The 19,020-nt window shown below is 41.5% G+C and overlaps 1 protein-coding gene across 1 annotated transcript in view; it reads right to left on the bottom strand.

Annotated features, from left to right (window-relative positions):
• FAT4 (FAT atypical cadherin 4) overlaps window positions 1-19,020 on the bottom strand; it is a 150,767-nt gene that overhangs the window by 16,987 nt on the left and 114,760 nt on the right. The window contains exons 9-11 of the mRNA XM_075501121.1: window positions 12,966-17,315; window positions 5,535-5,639; window positions 3,501-3,808 (exon numbers count right to left, since the gene is read on the bottom strand). Of these exons, the coding sequence (XP_075357236.1) occupies window positions 3,501-3,808; window positions 5,535-5,639; window positions 12,966-17,315 (4,763 nt within the window). The remainder of the gene's footprint in view (window positions 1-3,500; window positions 3,809-5,534; window positions 5,640-12,965; window positions 17,316-19,020) is intronic.

The raw sequence follows: 19,020 nt of genomic DNA on the forward strand, positions 1-19,020 counted from the left end.
CTTGATCTGAACAGAGAGCTGCTCCCTCCAAACACAAAGGACATTCCTTCAGGGGCTTGACCGTGACATTACACATATTGCTTAAACTTGACAAAAAGCACGTTACAAAAGCTGGGAGTACAAACACTGAGATTACTAGTTAAAAATAATAACCAACCACTCAACAATACTCAAAAAGTAGCCAAGTGGACCTGGTCAAGGCAACCCTTAGGCTGACACGTCATGAGGGACGTTTGCCCTACGTTGATAACGGTGAAACGTGTGGCTACCTACAGTGGGACCAAGCTGACGTTCAGAGAAGTACCAGGCATCACCAGCACTTAGAGCAGTCTTCCTCTTTATTATTATCTCCCAAGCCATCGAGCCCCAGACAACGAGGCTGTCTCATTACCCATCCCAGTCATTTACACTAAAGCAAATCATGGCACTTTTATTTGTAATCTCTAAAAGTCTAACCAAAGCTTTCACTAAAATAATGAAATAATTCCTGCTGATTTAAAAAGGAGTTTTTATTTTATTCCTTATTTAGCAAAGAATTTTCCCCACAGTGATTTATTAATAACAGATGCGCTGCAAAAAAACCCCTGAAGGTTAGTTATTCCTTAAAACAAATTTTCAGAAAAATAAACATAATCTCCAAATTGTACATATCAGCTTCTCGTGTTTCAACTAGATGTGTGGTACAGTTTTACGGCAAATTTAAATCAAACGTCACTTTTAAAAATGCTTTGGCTTATATTTTGATTTAGATTACTCTACAGGAGCTGAGCAAACAGCAATAGCTATCAGTACGTCATTACTCCGCAATGGCTTTTTTTCCTGCCTGCAACTAAGTTCACTAACAACGTCCTGTAGAAATCCCCATGGATTGTCCATGCTGTTTCCAAAGACATACTGTGAGCTGACGCATTGTATTGACCAAACGAATTCATAGCTCGTAGCCCTAAATCATGCCCTACAGTATGCCTAAATTGTTCAATTTGCTATTTTTAATGAAAGCCTCTCTTGAATTTCTTTCCGTACATAATGAGCAAACCGCTTCTCCCGAGAAACGTCAGTCTGCAGTTCCAAAGCAGATTATAGGTCTGTATAAATGAAACAATTCACAGAAAGGATAACAAGCTAGCTGGTCTGTATGCCATCACACACATACATATTTTCCTTCTGAATATCAACAACAAAAAATGAAATGAGTTTTTTGTTCTTAGCTCAAATCAGTGTAATCTCCCTAACTTACATCGCTATGCGCTGTGAAAGCCAAGCTCCAACCCCAGCTGAAGGGCTAGATATTTGAGAATATATTTTACTTGGACCAGAGTTCATACAATTTGTTTTCTAATGTTAGTCAAATGTTCCTGCTTGTTACTTAAGCATTACTCTACAGTTACCTTGCCGCATTATGAGACTTTCTATCCTGTCACTCTGCAATAGCTCAGGACTGACAACTTAATGATTTTACCAGTTTCCGATAAAATCCCACTGTGCTGTAGGAAACGACAGATTTGGAATCCTGAAGGGGGGCTATTTTATACAGTTTTGGACACCTGGGAGACATTTTTCTTGCAGCAGAAATATCTAAGACAAAGGCGATTCTTTTCACATAACTGTGTTTGTAAACAGCGGCCATTACTGAGAAGATTTAAACATTAAAAAAAAAAAAATCACACAAAGGTATAGGTTGTCTTAAATCTTTGCTTTCAGCCTGAAGCATTCATAACTGAAATTTTCTGAAATAGAAACTGAAACGTAACTGAAGTAGTGCTTTTTAAGTTCTCTCTTCTTCTACAGTCTAGCCCTCTGGCATATCTACAAGTAAAAGATTTTCCTGCTCTATTTTTTTCTGAAGCGTATTTCATTTATCTGTTGCAATTTTTAATGTGTGCTCCTATACTTAGCCATTTACATCTTACTGATAGAAATATCACACTACTTTAGTTGCTAAAATGGGAACCTGGTGCCTTTCAAGATTTAGGCGCACCTTTGGGCTTTACCATTGGGAAGCTGCGATGCAAATGATTAAGTATCTGATATTAAGGCACGTTAGAACAAAGTCATTACTCAACATCACAATTATCCTTCATCTTGTTTGGGTATATAACTCATACAAACACACACAAATTCGATTTGCAAATCCAGCTGAAGACTAAACCATCCCTCCTTTGATAAATGGAGAAATCAGGTCTTCTACTATGCAACTGAAATGCAGTTTCAGGCTCAAGACTCTCTAAGAGAGGAGAAAAAAGCACCATTTAGGAAGGTCAGGAGACAACCCTGGTCCTACAAAGAACCCCAGACCGCAACGTAATACATCCCTCTGCTGCTCTCGGGACATTTGTGCCTATGGACATCTCACCCCCAACCTGAAGCTCCTCAGCAGGGAGCTCCGAACAGAGCAGCTTAAAAATATAAAAGGGCTGTATCCCAGTAGCACTGCCTTCTGCAGCAGTTCGTGATGGGAAACCTCTGCAAGGACTCAGGGGGAGCCACACTGGGTAGAACAGTTCATTCTTGTCTTCCCCACATCACTTCTGGCTTGAAATACATAAAACAAAATGTGGAGCCCCAACCATATATTATTCTTATATGACTTTAATTTCAAACATGGGAAGAATATGGGATTCCGCGTATGCTGGCCATTTCTGCCTGAGAAGGGAGCTGTTGGGCAATAGTTACTGATTATGGATGGCAAATAGGTTTGGTTTCATTTCTAACTCAAACACTGTGGAGTCAAACAGATTGGCTTGAACTCAAAGAGCCTTTGGTTTATGTTCTGCTTTGGAAATAATATTAAAAAATGAGAGAAGAGGAATAGAAAACATTTACTGGAAAAAAAAATGAAGGCAGGAGAGGGGTCAGAGTACCAGGCATACGGCAATCAGTTGTCCCAGTCCAGTTTTTGGCAGAATTCCTCCCCTCAGATGCTTTCTGAGGGACAAAAAGAAAAGTAACTCCCCTCCTTCCCCCCAAAAAACCTTCTCAATGTAGCACCTTTGAAATTTTTACACGTATGCTACAGAGGAAGAACAGGCTTCCAGAGACTGGTAAAATCTCTGAACTAGCTCAAGGAGGTCAGGGACGCCTGGAACTTTAAGTTTGTCCGCTTCTATTTTCCAAACGTTGGGAAAAATTACTTTGAGGCTTTCTGTAGTTACTGTGGTTAATTAGCCTTCCCTGATAATCATCCCTGTAATCTGCATCAGTTAATTAGCCTCATGTGTAGTAATTTATTTCATTAAGTATTCCTGGTTCTCATTTTTCACATTTAGAGTACACGGCATTGCACATGTTTGTTTAATTATTCTTTATCATCATCATACTAAACAAACCATTATAGGTCTTTGAGTCAGTTGGAGTAAGACAGAAACGAGTGAGGTTTTTTCCAAAGTTGGAGGTTCTGCTAGCAAACGCAACGTTACTAATTTTATGTTCCTCTGAGTTCATGTGGAAGCCAAAGTGACTTGGCTGAACTCATCTTAAATTCTCATTTTAGCATTTCTTACCATTCCAGCCCGCCGGGCAATAACTGTGTGAAATTGTCCATCAGACACCTTCTTAGTTGTGGTAAGCTTGTATGTGCCACTGCCAAGATTGTAGGAGAATCTCATCCTCTCTTCTGCTATTTCCAGGGCCAGAAATTCTGCCCGCTCTCCGGTTTGGTTATCGTAGTTATACAACATTAAGGCATTACTTTTTATAGTGGCAAACTTTATATAGATGTAATTATTGTTTGGATCCATACTGGGAAACTCCATATACGACAGCTCTTCAAATCCATAACTGTTCAGTTCACAATGATTCCCAAAAACACCTGCAAAATAAAAAGTAAAATCTGGTATCAGATAGTTTTTTCCTGACTGAGCGTTCTCCCAGAAACGCAGTACTGATGTGCTCTAGATATGGCTATGACACACAGGCCCTTTAAGAAACCTCTAATGTGGCATTAAAAACATGCAACTTGAACAGAAGAATCCTATTACCCACAGGTGGGTGTCGAAGTATATATTTAAACTTAAAAATTGAGTTACAAATGACAGTTACATCTACTGAAAAACAAAGTACATTTCATTGAGCTCTACGGGTTTTTTAGGAAACAAAAAAAAAGCAAGTCTGACAGCTATGTCAAAGATGGTTGTTAATTATCACCAGGCATTTGTTAATCCGGTTATGGAAATAAATTCGCAACTTGAGCTTTTCTCCTTATAGCTGTTATCTGAACTGTTTCTCAATCGGTGGTTCATTTTTTATACATATGATATATGCATATGTGTGATTAAAACATTATGCCTTCTCGTGTTTTATTTATCTGAATATTTTGGTGCATTCTACATATTTCTTTTCAGATCTCTGTCACATAATCTCTCTTGATTTTTTTTTTACTGCAGCAACAATGAGAAAAAACTTAATTTATGAATATTAGTCACATTTACAATGGGCTATGACTATATAGGAAAAGAATAAACTCTGAGGAAATGTAAAACAAAGGAAATAAAAGAGAATAAAGAAGTTATTCCACATGTTAGTAGAAAACTGTATTCAGAAGTAGTTACAAATGTGTATTGAGAACCATACTTTTGTGTGAGGGTTTTCAGCAGCCTGAAAACATTGTAGATGATTTCTCAGGTTTATCTGTTTTTTGATTAATCTGCTGCATTTACTTTCATGCTTTTCTATATGAACAACGACAATTCTGGATTAATCTGCATGCAGAACCAATCTTGCTGCAATTATATCATGATACTTTAAAATATGTGTGTTGTTTTATGTCTTTATTGGGTTCATTCCACAAACCAAATTTGGGATAATTAAATTCTAATAATTATTAAACTATTTTGGCAGTACTATATGCTTCTCTGATTTTCAGAATAGTACCCTGGTTTTGGAACTCAGAACTTTATTAACATACGATAAATTGAGTGGGCAAGTACTGGTGTGGGCTAACAAAGCTGTTTTGATTTGGTCAGGTTCTCTTAATCAAATCTACTAAATATAAAAACCCCAATATCTAATGTTACGCTCCTCACTTGCAGAAAAAGAATTCTTGCCCTACAGCTATTTTGACAAATTATGCAAATTTCTCAAAAGAAAACCAAGCCCTCTGCGCTCAGCACCATCCCAAAGTCCCTTTTTTCTAGTTTAGCATTAGGACAGCTTCCTTGCACTTTGCAAGCGCGTAGCACGCAAGAATACGGATGTTATTTACAGAGTTATTCCTCTTCAGCTCTCCTAGACGTCTCTGTCATTAGGCAGGAGAGCAAGCGCTGCTCCGAGCCCTCGGTGTGCCCCCAGCAGCCACAGTGACCCCCCACGCTGCCACGTGCTTCCCTCTCCTGCCGTGCTGGCAGAAATATGGGCTTCTCCCTCTTGCAGCTGGAGAAGAACGGAGAGGACGGGGCCGGGAGATGACCAACACCTGCCCACGGACCGGGATCCGTATACGCACCCGTCGGTTTTACGCAGGTAAAAATAAATAACGATTTGAGAAACGTGAGCAGGGAAAGGGAAGATCAAGCAGAGAGGAGGAGAAGCATACTCACCGAAGGGGCAGTGGCAGTAATACCCCTCCACCCCGCTTTGGCAGGACCCACCATTGAAACAGGGGTTGCACTCACAGTAATTGACAGTGGAGTCGCACGTTTTCCCTGCGATTAGGGAAGAAAAGCAATTTCCAGGTCAGAGTATTCAGGTCAGCAGGAAAGTCGGGCTGGTATTTAAGTAACGCGCTTACGAGCCGACGCTGAAGGCACGGCCAGGAGGGAGGGTGCCCGGGGCCAGTTGCGGCTGCGGGATGGAGAGAGGAAACACAGACACGATGCTGGGCTGCTCCCAGCCCTGACACAGGCATAAGACGTGGTCCAGAGAAATTAACTTCACTTTTCAAGTGTCTCATTGTAATTATCTCATATAGGTACCGGTGGTTTGGTTTGGGTTTTTTTTGTTTTTTTTTTTTAATTTTTATTTTAATTAACTGGTGTCCGTAAAAGAGCTATCATGAAATGAAAGGAGATGCTGAACTTAAAAAAAAAAAAAAAAAAAAAAAAAATTTCTCTTCTTTTTCCCCTATTGCATGCAATGTACTCATTAGTGTGAAGGAGATACAGACAGCCCTTGCTGGACCCTGTATGAACATGGCATGCTGAACACAGGCTGCTATTGTACATTATATGATTTTTCTTATTTTTCCTCATCAATTACAACCTCCTTTCCTGACTTGGAGGGACCACAGTCCTCTGGAGCTAAAACAAGTTACCCTCGATACAGTCCTCTTCTAAGCAGACATTGTCACATGTGGTACATATTATTCACCAGGGAATAAACTGAAATCACATAATTCATTTCAACAAGGAAGGGAACCAAGAGAAAAAGTGAAGATTTTAACAGATGCCGAATACTGACAAGGGGATTCTTTGTACAAAACTAAAACTTTCTTTGGATAGAAACGTTAACTACAAAAGTATTGGTCTTCACTTCTAAATTTTTCATGCTTAGCTTTTATGGGTTTAGCAACGCTTCTACTATATACCACTCTCGGTACCTGCCCGCCTCCCGCCAGCAGTGCCGGCCTTTGCTGCTTGCTCAGCAAAAACTTGAAAGCATCGTCATGTTTGTCCCTCATGCTTCTCTGCAAAAACTGGCAAAATCAGCCACGCTCTTCCAGACCTCTCCTTGAACTTCATCTAGGCCAGGATATATACACATAGACAGGCTAAGACTGCCTTAATACTTCTTATTGCACAGATAATGAATTATTGTATTCCTCACACCATATAAATATAACGTTCGTTTAAGTTAAAAGCACAACATGAGCTTGCACAGAGGGTGTCCCTTCTTATGTGTCACACGTCTTATAATTCTTACATCTGACGTGACGGCAACGCACAATACGCAGTCCTTAGGGACTGCTGCTCCCTGAAACTATATTGCTATAGTGCTGTGCTATATTAACTCTGCTAGCTTTTTCAGAATTTCACAACTTCAGTCACCGAATTAAGAAACCCTCTTTTTTCCCCCCTCCACGTTTCTGTTTAAGCCAAAGAAGTTTGCGGGCAGTTCTTCCGTGTGAGCGGCAGCCCTCCCTCCATGTGCGACTGCAAGCAGGACGGAAACGGAGCGCTGGAGGATTCCTGCGGTTAATACGTAACTTGTAGATTCACCATAAATCCAGGAAACATTTCCAGTGTCTGAATCCAATTATGCTTTGGGGGTTATTTATTTATATTTTATTCTCTAATGGGCATGACTGAAGGATGAGCTAACTTCTTGTGTTAGATTTTGCTGTCTTCTTTATTTTAAAATTATGGTACATAGTACAGCTCTTTGACTTACCGGGGAGAACACGTAGCAACAGTGAGGCAGAGATGCTTAAAATAGCTCAATGATGCTTCCCAGTTTTCACAAAAATCAGGTGTAGCTAATAAGGCTTACTCATTTTTTTGCAATTCGATCTAACTAAATACTCTTCTTTTTCTCAGCTAACATTAAAGCCGGCATATTTGCTGAGTCAGCAACGGAATATGGATGTTTATTTTAGCTGCACATATTTTAACCAGCGAATAACATCATCTTCTTCATATTTAACAATTGTTTGAATAATTCATGAAACTAATAAAAGTGTGTTTGCATTTATTCCAACTGTTTTGACACAGGAGAAGACGAATACTCTGATTTAACAATTCATCAGGGCTATTAAAACTAATATTTATTTAAAATGAAGACAAAATTTTGGCTATTCTTTGCCATTCACCGAAGTGCTAAGGACCTGGGAAAAATGTATCTATTTACATTTGGAATAATGATCGTGCAAAAGATGTCTATGAAGCTTATTTTTCCTCTTCAAATGCATGTTAAGCATGCTTAACCTAGAAAGCAAGAGTCCTTCAGCCAGATATCGGCAGGACAAAAGTATAACTTGGGAATACCAGTTTAGTTTACCACGATGGTTGTCCTGTATAAGGATTTGAATACCATTTTAGTTTACCACGACAGTTGTTCTGTATAAGGATTTAAAATAAATTACTTTGATGAAGCAAGACCATTAGAAAAACCTGGTAAGCAGATGATGAGAGTTATAAACTAAAAACTGATAGATAAGTAAATAATTAAGTAGGTAAACAGTATAATATAATGTCAGGTAACTACCAAAAGAACAGAGACTTATTTTTATTTAGTATATAATTCATTTTCAATTAAAAAAAAATCCTGGTATGACCACCTAAAAGTCTTAAAGACATCCATCTTTTTTTCCTGCTTTAAGATAATTTTTAGTTTTACTTTTTTTCTTTCTTCTAAAAGATTCCAACTCTCCTGAATTTCTTCTCCTGTGTGTATCCCTCCAGGCAACCTTACCTACCAATTACCTTCCATCAGCTTCTTCCGAAGACAGTTGCTGCTACAAGGCCTCATTCCCTCTTTTCTGCAGAATCCTGAACTTCATCAATTCATCCCAATTTCCTGCTACCTTCAGATCTTTGGTCAGTCCCTCCTTCGACTCCTCTGAGACAGAAACTCTCGCACATTCCTCGTCCATCCTCTAAGGAAAGGTCTCCATATTTCAAGCTATTATTGGCCACCTGCATTGGTTACTCTGCTGAGAACCAGAGAGTTTCTATCAACTCCTGGTTTTTGGATGGTCCACCAGTGTTCAAACTGCACCTTCTTATTCTTCCCTTTTCATCTAAACCGTGATCCTCCCGTTTTCCTAATTTTCCCTCCGTTGTTATTGCCCAGACTTGATTGGCAGAACTGCATCTTTCTAGACCTCTGAACAAGGACATATACTCCAGAAATAATGGGAAAAGTTAGGCTGGAGGGACCTTGGAGGTCATGATGTCCAACTCCCATTCAAAGCAAGGCAACCTTCAAAGTTAGATTAGGTTGCTCAGGGCTTGACCCAGCAGGGTTTTTCTCTGGTTGGTCTTTTCTTCACCCTGGGGATTCCTCCAGATAAGTTGCTGTGATACCAGTTACATTGTACTCGGTCCTGCAACTTCTACCAAACTTCGACTTTTCTCTTTTAACACCTTATTCTTCTAGCGAGTAGAGCCATCCAAGATGGCAGCAGGTTGTCGTATCACTTTCCGTTATCTCCCTTGCAGCACGCTAACGCTAGCTTTCAAGTACCTTAGTAAAAAGGTGTATTTGTTCAAGTCTACCCTGACGGCCTACCGGTTTCATGGGTTACAGACACAATAAGGTGTCTACTAAAGACGTAGATTTGGAAAAACAAAACATAGCTGGCGAACCCATTGTTTTTGCTGTTCTAAGTTATTATGCTTATATTTAGACACTATTTTTTGTGGAGAGAAAAAAAGAAAAAAAAAAGGCATTTTAGAAAGGCCTGCTTTTCTTGAGTAGAGAATTTACACAAAGTACTAGCTATTTTGAAATTCTCTCTTGCACAGATAAAACAAATCATTCAAGGAACCTTACTGGAACGAAGAGGATATGAAACTTTGCCCCTGTGCATAAAAGCATCCTCACCTGAACCCAAGTGCTGGGTTTTACTGCTTTCCAGAAAGATAATGCCAATGATCTTAACCTCACAAAACTAGAGTAGTTTTGGTTTTCAGAGGCCATTTTCCACAACAGTCTGCTGATTTAAGTTTTACAACACGAATTTAAGAGCAATGTTCTGATAGACCTTTATCCCACCTAAGTAATGTGCCTTGAAAAATTATAAGATGTGTTTTCATGGCTTACGCAAGTCAAATTTCAGGAAGCATTTTCACACATTCAGACTACTAGGCACTTCTCAGCTGGGGAATAATTTTATTTGGACACCATAAAGAGTTAGGCTAGTCATATATGTTTGATTAGTGTTTCAGGGTATCAAATCCAGCAAGGGGAAGGAAACGTCTCAGCCAATGTTTTGGGAACCAGGGAGACTCCAAACCAGAGCCACCCCAGTAACACTCCAGTTCAGGTGAACATTGCAGTTAGTTGAGTTTATAGATCTCTCCTCCCTGAAATATTGAAAGATTCGGGGTATTCATTTTTGTGTCAGAAAGATCTTTTTCTGAAGACCATGAAAATTGGGATAACACTGGATAATTGATAACAGACAGCGTTCAGCATTTATCATTCATCACCTCAAGCTGATGATATCACATGCAGGGGTTTATGCAAAAATCTAACTTCCTGAGAGGTTTGGGTTTTTTTTTTTTTTTAAATTGAAAAATGTAACAGGAACAGATACCAGCTGAATGCTCTTGGGTTAGATTTCAGCTGATTTGAGAGTTTTAGTTTTTGGAGTTCTCTGTGTCCATCTTTTAAAGCGGTTGTTCTAATATTTTAATCTTGCATTTGAAACAATTTCACAAACCTACATTCCTTCATCTTAATGAGTCCTGGAAAACAGGAAATGAAGGGTTCAAAGGAAGGGCAGACAACTCCTGTAAATCACAAAGTATATTCCCTCCAGAAAGTGATTATTTGAAAACCAAAACCTGATCATCATTAAGAGATGTAATTATAACAGATTGTTTAAACCCTAATGATGTTGCTCTGAGGTAATCAGTCTTTATAATCGTATTCAGTGAAAAGAACTACATTACTTTTGCAGTATGATGAAGTGAAATGCAGCTGACAAAACATAATAAATCAAGGAAAAGTAAGACTCTCAGTTTTCAGGTAGGCCATTATAAAGGTCTACAGCTTATGTACTCTAATTTACGGTGAACAGAGAGTCTGTCTCGGAAAATACTAAATTCTACTTGTATGCAGTACCATGTAAATATTATTTTTTTTACCAAGCATGCAAATTCAATTATGAGACTGTATTTTCATTCCAAGAGAAGCAGCAAACCTAGGTATATGGTAAACTGAATTAGAAATCCACTATTTTGGATGTCTCTCTCTCTCTCTTTTTTTTTTTTCTCCTGAGGCACTCAAGGTTTATATTCATAAAGAAACAGTTTCAGGCTTTATTTTTACATTTACTATAGCTATCTTTAATCATATATGAATCAGGATTAAATGCCCAAACAGCTGTGTTCTCTTTCTGTTGGCAGTATAATAATGACATAATAGTCTCTATGTCAAGCATTCTCAAACAATCTGTATTCTGACATTTGTTTGCAGAACCTATTGAATATTAAATTTGCAGAATTTCAAATATGCTCTTGCAGACATAAAATGTCTAAATATACTGAATATTAATTGTGATCTTATCTAATAAGCTCTGCTAATATTCAACTCCAAAGGTATTTTGGATTTTAATTACATACTTTGGTGTCATTTGTTTTCTGTCTTGATCAATTAATCTCCAGACACTTAAATAATTCTTGATTCTGCAATGGCCAACCGATTTAAAAAGATCTGGCTCCCAAATAGAAACGTCTGCCTCAGTGGTAGTCTATTTTAAAGTTATTTGTGTTGACAAGGAGTTTAAGAAAGCTCATATCAGATGCCACATTTAATTCATGGCGTGAAAGAAATCCCACACTTCAAACTGCAAGAGTCTCGCATCACATTTTCTTAGTTAAAATGTTCTCCTTTTTTCGAGCTTGTCACATGCAGAGCTTTATTCTCAGCTGACATAAGGGTTGAACATTAAGATATGAGCTTTAATACCAGAAAAAATTAGCTGGACGTTTCTTTAATGTTTCAGATCATAGGCTAGAGGCATGTACTATAGTATGCTGCTAGAGTTAATGAAGTGTTCTGCTTCGTTGCAACAGCAAACATATGCCCGTGTAATTGCTGGTGCTAATGTCCTAAAGAGTTAGAGGGGATAGGTGCCCTAAAATTATTTTGCCGTGCTCCTGGCAAAATAATTTGATGTACTAATACAACATGAAATAAAATCCTGGATTGGTAACTTCATTAGACCTGCCTGTCAATTAACAGTAATTGCTCCTGACCTGAGGCTCAGTAGTACATTTGTGAGGTTCACACAAAAGATCACATCGGTGTCCTTCCTATCAACAGACCTTTCACGCTGAATGTGCATCCACTGCTGTAGCTGTGCTTTAAATGAAGTAGTTAAACCTTTATTTTGAAATTGATTAACCTTCTCCTTTGCAATGAAGCGTATCACGTCTCCTGTACTGATCTGGTTTAAGACAAAACCCACAACAATCAACCCCCCCCCCCCGACCACTCCACTGCTTACAAATGAGTTTTGGTGGCAGCGGTGGCAAGCCCAAATACCCGCACCATAATGAGCACGGCTGTGCCGACCTGCGCTGCCCTGGGGCATCTGCGATACAGAAATACTCCTTGGAAAAGGTAATGAAAGCCTTACCTAATCTTCTCTGCTTAGATTTTGTTAGGATGTCTGTAAAAAGTGGCCATAAGCAACGGTTAAAATTGTTCAGACCTTCCTTAAATACCAGACTCATGACAGAAGCAAACATCAGCCTGCTTTTCTAGGGATTAGATGCTGCTATGTTCGAATGTGTAATAAATATCAGAGAAAAAACACTCAGAAGAGGTAGGAATGCTGCAGACATTTCTATTGTTAATGAAAAAAAATAAATGACAAAGGGACGAAATACGGAACAGACATGCTCGATCATTTTGCCTGCATTCTGTTTTTTCCCATATCCTTCATCTGTTTTCTGTCTCGTATGACTGTAAGCAATTTGGGGCAGAGGCCGATTTTCTGGCTTGGCACGCTCCTCGCAGACTTGAAATGCTACCACAATATGCATAACAATAACAAGAACAGAAAAATCATACTTCAGCAATGGAAATGGTTTCTACATATTTAATAAATTAAAATAGCTCTTGTAAAAATCTTTCTGTTCTAATGCAAATCAGGTAAGTGAGATTTGCCTGAGGACAGAGCTAAAGTAAAACAATACTGTGGGCACCTGGTCTTCTGAGTTTTCTTATCTACAGATACCTCATTTTGCATGACCTCTTCACCTACTGGGGATGCTCATATTCAGACAATCTTGTGCTAAAAAGGCACGTTTCCACTCCATCTCTTCTGGAGTGTAAGACATAGAGAAGTAAAAGCGTACCTGTATAGCCAGTTTTACAAACGCAGTTGAAGCTTCCCGGGAAGTTCTGGCAGGCGGCACCGTTTTTGCACGGGTTGGAAAGGCACTCGTTGACGTCCCTCTCACAGGCCATGCCAGTGAAGCCCTCCGGGCAACTGCACGAGAAGCCCCCCACCAAATTGTGGCAAGTCCCCTCGTTGTGGCAGGGGGAAGGGAGGCATTCGTCGATGTCCATCTCGCACAGACTCCCATCGTACCCCGGCATGCACCTGCACACGAAGGGCCGGAGGGGCTCGTTGGCCACGATGATGACGGGGACGCTCTCGTGACTCTTCAGAGCCGGGCTCACCGCCAACCTCCTCAGGCAGCTCCCTCCGTTCTGGCAGGGGCTCTGCAGGCACCAGTCGTGGTCCACAGCCTCGATCCGCACCCCGCTCTGGCGGAAGAGGACGTCTTTGATGCTCTCGAAGAAGGTGGCCACACCGCTGGGATTCACGTACTGGTTGTTGCCGCGTTTGACAGCCGCCATCAGGAAGGTGTGGTTGCTCTCCTCGTACAGCCCGTAGAGCTGGACGGCGGTACCCAGTCCCGTCAGCTGGGAGCTGGCGATGCGCAAGAAGTGGAGATAGTGATTCGTCAGGAAATCCCGCACGCTGTGGGCGCTCAGGCGGAGGAGGATGCTGTTGTCAATGGTGGCATTGCCGAAGCCCGCAAAGAAAATCCGGACGCTACTGGTGACGGCACCATGCAACCCGTCGTTGCTGAGGACGGCCAGGTCAAACGTGCCATCTGTGGACCTCGCCTGCGAGTGCAGCTCGCAGGTACCCCCGGGAATGCTGAAGAGGCTCGTGACTCCCGAGGTGAGGGAGCACTGGAAGCTGTCTAGCACGTCTGGATCCTGCGGCTTTACGTTGCCCAAAATTCCACCTGGGAAGAGGTTGCCATAATAGTGAACAAAGATTTCTACCGTTCTGGGCTGAGATGGGTTGTCGTTTTGGTCTATTACCTTGATCTGCACAGTTCCTGTGGAAGACATCTGAGGAACGCCAGAGTCTCTCGTAATCACCGAGAGGTAGAAATCGCTGATTTGCTCCCGGTCGATCTCTCTCGTCGTTGTCAGCACGCCAGCGGTGCTAAGGCTGAAGTAGCTGGTTGCCGGGCCGGTGCTGAGCAAGTAATACGTAAAGGGACCTTGGTTCGGAGGGAGATCAGGATCTGATGATTGAAGCGTCATGACAAGAGTTCCCGCACGGTTGTTCTCCATGACTTCTCCTTGGCTGGTGGACAAGGTAGGGCCGTTGTCGTTGATATCTTCCAAAGTTACCAATAAAGAGGCACTTCCTGTAGCAGATGGTGTTCCCGAATCGATGGCCAGCACAGACAAGTTGTACACAGGCAACGCTTCTCGATCCAGCTCTGCAGTGACCGTCACCTGTCCTGTCTGCGGGTTGATGGAAAAGGCGCTGTTGTTGTTGCCAGACCCAATGAAATAGGAAAACCTGCTCCAGCTAGGGACAGAATCTGAATCAAAGGCACTCACGAACGTGACATGGGTGCCCGGAGGAACACCCTCGCTGATTCGTATATTGTAGGTTCCTAAGGTAAAAACGGGAGGATCGTTGGCATCCAGTATAGTGATATTAACAGTTACTTCATCTATATCTGCACCACGAATGCTCCCAAAATTTTTCGCGAGGACTTTCAAAGAGATTCGTTCTTCTTTTTCTCTGTCGAGAGGTCCTGAAACGTAGATCTGGCCACTTTTCTCATCTATCTGGAAGCCTTTCTTTCTGCTGTTGCCAAAGATAAGGTAGTGGACTTCTCCATCAGTTCCCATATCACGATCACTTGCAAAAACTTCACCTACAACAGTACCTTTGGAGGCTGCCTCGGAAACCTCAAAATAATAAAGCTTGGAGACAAAACGGGGCACATATTCGTTTGTCCCTTCTAACTGGATGTTGACACTAGCAAAGCTGCACCTCTCTTCATCTGGCACATTAAAAGCCTTTACTGTCAAATGGTAACTTTGCTTTGTTTCATAATCTAAAAATCCCTGGGTGGTGATCGTTCCTGTATTGGGGTCAATGACAAAGAGGTCACTATCTGAGGACTGAATAGCATATGCAATCACAGCGTTGGGTCCAGAGTCAGCATCAGTGGCATTTAAACGAATAACAGTTGTCCCGCTGGGGGCATTTTCTAACACGTTGGGAAAGTAGTCCTCAGGGCTGAACGCTGGAGAATTATCGTTCACATCAATGACATTAATAGTGACACTGCAGTAGCCTGTTCTGGACACCCATCCTCCATCCGTGGCGGTAACAACTAGCTCATGCTTTTGGCGTAACTCAAAATCAAGTGGTTTTGCTAGTGTCAGTGTACCAGTAGTTGTATTAATAGCAAAGACGCCAGCCTCATTTCCAGAGGAAATATCATATCTGATTAACCCGTTCATAGCGGCATCTCTGTCTCGGGCTGAAACTGTCCTGACCACTGTTCCAACAGAGTGACTCTCCGGGATGGTAATGCTCATACGGCTTTGAGAAAACTCGGGTGTATGGTAATTTTCCTCTGTTACTACTATTTCGACAGCTACCTCGGATGAGAGTGGAGGATTACCTTTATCCTTTGCTTTCACTTTAAACAGAAAGTTTTTGTTCAAATCAGCCATTAGTGAAGACGACACAGAAATCCAGCCTGTACTCTTGTCCAGTCTGAATTTATTAGTTTTGCTTTCATCAGAGATAAAGTACTCCACTTCAGAATTCAAGCCAAAGTCTTTGTCATCCACTGCAGTAACTTTAATTAAGTTTGTGCCAACCCTCACGTTCTTAGTAACAGGAGTAAAATATTTACGAGCGAGGAACAGCGGTGCGTTGTCGTTGCTGTCTACTATGTTAATGGTCACGGTTGTCTCGCTCATTAACGGAGGACTGCCTCGGTCTGAAGAAGTAACGATGAAGCTGTGCCTATTAATGTTGACATGGCTTGAACCGCTGGAGTTTTGGTACCTTAAATACTGCTTGTTGAAAATTTCCCCCGTGGTTGCATTAATTCGGAAGAACTCGGACTGGGATTTTATGAAGTAGAAGACTTGGCCGTTTGACCCTTCGTCGGGATCGGTGGCTGAAACCTGGGTGACCTTCAACCCAATCCCAGGAAGCTCAGGACACTCCAGGTAATAGGATGGCTTTGTAAATCGCGGGGCGTTATCATTGACATCCGTGACAAATATGGTGACATCCGTGCTCACCGTCCACCCGGAGTCATGCGCAGACACCCTGATTCTGTAGCGGTCCGTGTCCTCCCTGTTGAGCGGTCTGCTGATGGTGATGTCCCCGGTGCTGGGATTTATGGTAAACGGGAGACTCGTATCCCTTATGGAGTACCTGCTGACCGCGTTCACCCCAATGTCTTCATCTGACGTCGTGACTCGGGTTACCGTAAAACCCAGAGGTGCATTTTCAGGCACGGAAGCACTGAATATCTGGGAAAACCTCGGAGCATTGTCATTTTCATCTAAAATATTAATGATAACTTTGACGGTTGTGCTCTGGAGCGGGGTGCCTTTATCTGAAGCCTTTATGGTTAGTGTGTATTGAGACAATTTCTCCCTGTCCAAGGGCCTGACACTTCTGATCTCACCAGTAGCTCGATTGATACTGAAACTATTTTCCGTATTGCCCTCGATTATTTCATAATTTAGCTGTCCGTTTAGACCACTGTCCCTGTCGACAGCAGCCACCGTCAGGATCTTCCGCGGGGACAGGTTCTCCACTATTTCTGCAATGAAGGGATCTTGCTCAAACTCCGGTGCGTTATCATTGACGTCCACCACCGTTACTTCCAGTTTCTTATATGAAGAAAAGGGAGGAAAGCCTGTATCTCTGGCCTCGATCCAAACCACGTATTTCTGTATGGCTTCGAAATCTAAAGCCTGCCCGACAGAAAGCTGTCCTGTCACCTGGTCGACTAGGAAAGTGCTGCCCAGGTTACCACTGGCGATGTAGTAAGACAAGGAGCCTCCTCTGGCTGAAGACCCGGAGACAGTGGTGACAAGCGTACCCACAGCTTGGTTTTCAGGAAACGTGAAAGTCTCCTGATCCGCCTGAACGCGAGGAAATTCTGCTCTGTTCACAAACCTCACGGTGACGGTTGTAGAGTCTGTCTTGGGGTACCGGCCACCGTCCCTGACGTGAACAGAAATGGTGAGTTCAGACTCTCCCGCCAGCGGGTTCGCAGCCAGGATCGCCCCCCTTGCTGGATCGATGTGGAATTTCTCAGAGTTTTTCCCCACGAGGGAATAATGGAGCTCGGCGTTGGAGCCAGCATCTGCATCGGTGACGGTCACAGCAAACACGAACGAGCCTGAAACAGAGAACAAAGTTAGGGCATCTTCAGATGCACCGACCATGGGAAACGTGATGTCAGCTTTTCACTCGGAAGCCCTCGAGAAGGTCCACCTCCCAGTATTCCTCCTGGAGCAGTATGCTCTTCCTTACACTGCTCTGAAAATGAACTGCTTTTTTCACAAGATGGTAAGTTCACCAAGTGGCAGGTGAGTTTCTGAGCCCACAAGACATGCATGCGGCCAAAAAACGTGGGTTTGAATGGATGTCAGTGGCTGCACGTGCGTCTGCACTGGAAAATGGACCTGTAACTTTTTGGAAGTCTAGCATCCCATTTTTAGAACGTTCACATCATGAAAGCCATAAATCTAATAAGATTGACTGTTATTTTGATTTTTAATTACTCATAGTTTATTTATCCATGTAAAAAAAAATCCCTGGAATTCAACGACTATTAAGGTTATGCAAGTGAACAGGCTGCACCCATGGACATTTACCCTACACACCCACCTTCCCTTGCAGCCCCTTTTCTTCCTATTCCCCACATGCTGCTCCTTTGTCCCCAACAGCCTCTTGCTTCTGATTTTGTAAGAGTATTCTGAGGACAGTAACTACTGGGACTGCATTTGTAAAAGCACATGCTGGTCCTCTGAGACAGGGGTAAAATCACACAGAAATACAAAACTATTGCACACTAGTGCCATAACATGAATATATTATATTTCAGGTCTATCAACTTTATGCTTCACAATGAGCTCAACTACACGGGCACCATTTGCATTAACCTCTATATTTGCCTATCTGCAAGGAGAATCCCGGGTGTTCTTTTGCACTGGAGTTTACAGATCTAATGCATGGCACGTCTTTCAAATTTGACACTGTCCAACCAATTTGCAGCACACTCTGTTGATGTTTTACTGGTACTGAAATTTAGAAAATATCCACTCCTGTATAAAAATCCTGTTGTTTTCAACCTCTTAAGGCAAAATCATTTACAGGCAGGAATGGCTTTGACAGCATCCCCTTAAAACTATCCTTCATGTCACTATTTGTCATGTGCAATGATTTGTACTCTGGGGGGAGGAATATTTAGACATGAACAGTATTCAAACTCTTGTGAGAAATGGGACAGGAAAAAATTAAGATTTTTTGCTTCAGTTAAACAAATTATATTATTAATTATTATTATTACTAGTTCCCCCTTTTAAACTTGATTAAAAAATAACAAGGAAATTAAGCTTTTTCTTTCAAAATGTACATTAGATATTCTGTGGTTGGAATAAAAGCAAAAGTCTTGATCAAGTTATGAGGGTTTGTTCTTTTATTTTGGAAAAACTGTTTCAGACGCTACATTGGACTGCAATAATGTTGTTGTGGTTTTTTTTTTAATGGACGCCATGCCAGCTAGTAACATCATTGTGAACAGCCTTTCAAAATAATGTGAAAAGATATTAACATTTCCTTTTAAATGAAAGTGAACTATCAACTGAGGAAGTTGCAAATAAAAGGGGCATGCATCCCTAGGTTTTTGCTAAGTCAAAACCAGAGTAAACATAGGCTTAGGCTTTCTATATGTTTCTAGTTATAACAGGTTTCATACAAAAAGCATCCAAAAAGATACTGCTAGAAAACATCAGTTAAACCTATGTGTACTTCTCATAAACATTTAAAGAAAGACCCCAAAAAGGACCACACAAAGGCATTGTGCCCTAGTCAGAATACAC

Source organism: Mycteria americana, chromosome 4, assembly GCF_035582795.1.
Source record: "Mycteria americana isolate JAX WOST 10 ecotype Jacksonville Zoo and Gardens chromosome 4, USCA_MyAme_1.0, whole genome shotgun sequence".
NCBI classification, from domain to species: Eukaryota; Metazoa; Chordata; class Aves; order Ciconiiformes; family Ciconiidae; genus Mycteria; species Mycteria americana.